This window comes from Tarenaya hassleriana, unplaced genomic scaffold (genome assembly GCF_000463585.1).
Source record: "Tarenaya hassleriana unplaced genomic scaffold, ASM46358v1 Cleome3143, whole genome shotgun sequence".
Lineage (NCBI taxonomy): Eukaryota > Viridiplantae > Streptophyta > Magnoliopsida > Brassicales > Cleomaceae > Tarenaya > Tarenaya hassleriana.
Genome location: NW_010966317.1, coordinates 1 through 872, shown reverse-complemented (window position 1 = coordinate 872; position 872 = coordinate 1). Strand labels below are relative to the sequence as shown.

General features: G+C 43.7%; 1 protein-coding gene across 1 annotated transcript; it reads left to right on the top strand.

The window, feature by feature from the left end:
• Positions 1–96: 96 nt before the first annotated feature.
• Positions 97–866, top strand: LOC104820726 (type I inositol polyphosphate 5-phosphatase 5-like; the record flags this gene model as incomplete). Its single annotated transcript, XM_010551294.1, has 3 exons — positions 97–337; positions 426–530; positions 625–866. Coding segments are annotated over exons 1-3 (379 nt in total), but the record flags the coding sequence as incomplete, so codon positions are not given.
• Positions 867–872: the final 6 nt, after the last annotated feature.

Genomic DNA, 872 nt, shown 5'->3' with positions numbered 1-872 from the left:
GTATTGATGGGTTTGTTCTGGATACGATTTTGGGAGAATTTATCGTTGGTAGCTTACCTACCAAGAAATTGGACATGGTTTTACAGACACGATTACTGGCAATGAAAAGGAAAGAATCGTTACAATGTCAAAGATTAGGGCTATCCAGCTTGTGTTTGGGGAAAGTGACAGTTCTTGATCTTGTTAGATAGATCTAGGGGCCATGGACTCCGACCATATGGGAACTGATTTCCTTTTTTACTTTGTCAGCGAGACAGACAAGTCCCAGGATCGAGGGCTTGAACTTATCCAGTTTCGACAGACCTATGGCGCATAGAACTGAGATTCGGGAACTCAGGTGGATCGAGGGCTTGAACTTATCCAGTTCCAAACACAAAATCCACACTGTCTTCTTCTGAAAGTCTTTTTTCCCCCCCTACTTTCAGGGTGTTTGTAGCTACATGGAATGTCGGAGGGAGAACACCGAACAACGATTTAAACCTGGAAGACTTCTTGCTCGTGGAAGGAACCGCAGATCTGTATATCTGTGGGTATGATCTATACAAATTTACGACGTTCATCTTCTGTATAATTTGGTTTTTTACCGTTAGATGCCTGAAGATTTTCGCCTTCTGGTGTTTTCAGGTTTCAGGAAATCGTTCCGCTGAGTGCAGGAAATGTGTTAGTCGTTGAAGACAACGAGCCTGCTGCAAAATGGTTAGCCCTAATAAGTCAAGCTCTGAACAAACCGAACGAAGACACAAACTACTCGAATGCCACTTTCTCCGGATCAAGAATCACAAACAAGATCTATAACAGCTGCATGGAGGAGTCGAAATCACCGAGCAGTCTTAGTTTCTTCCAGAGGCCAAATCTGAAGGTCCTCAGCAGGA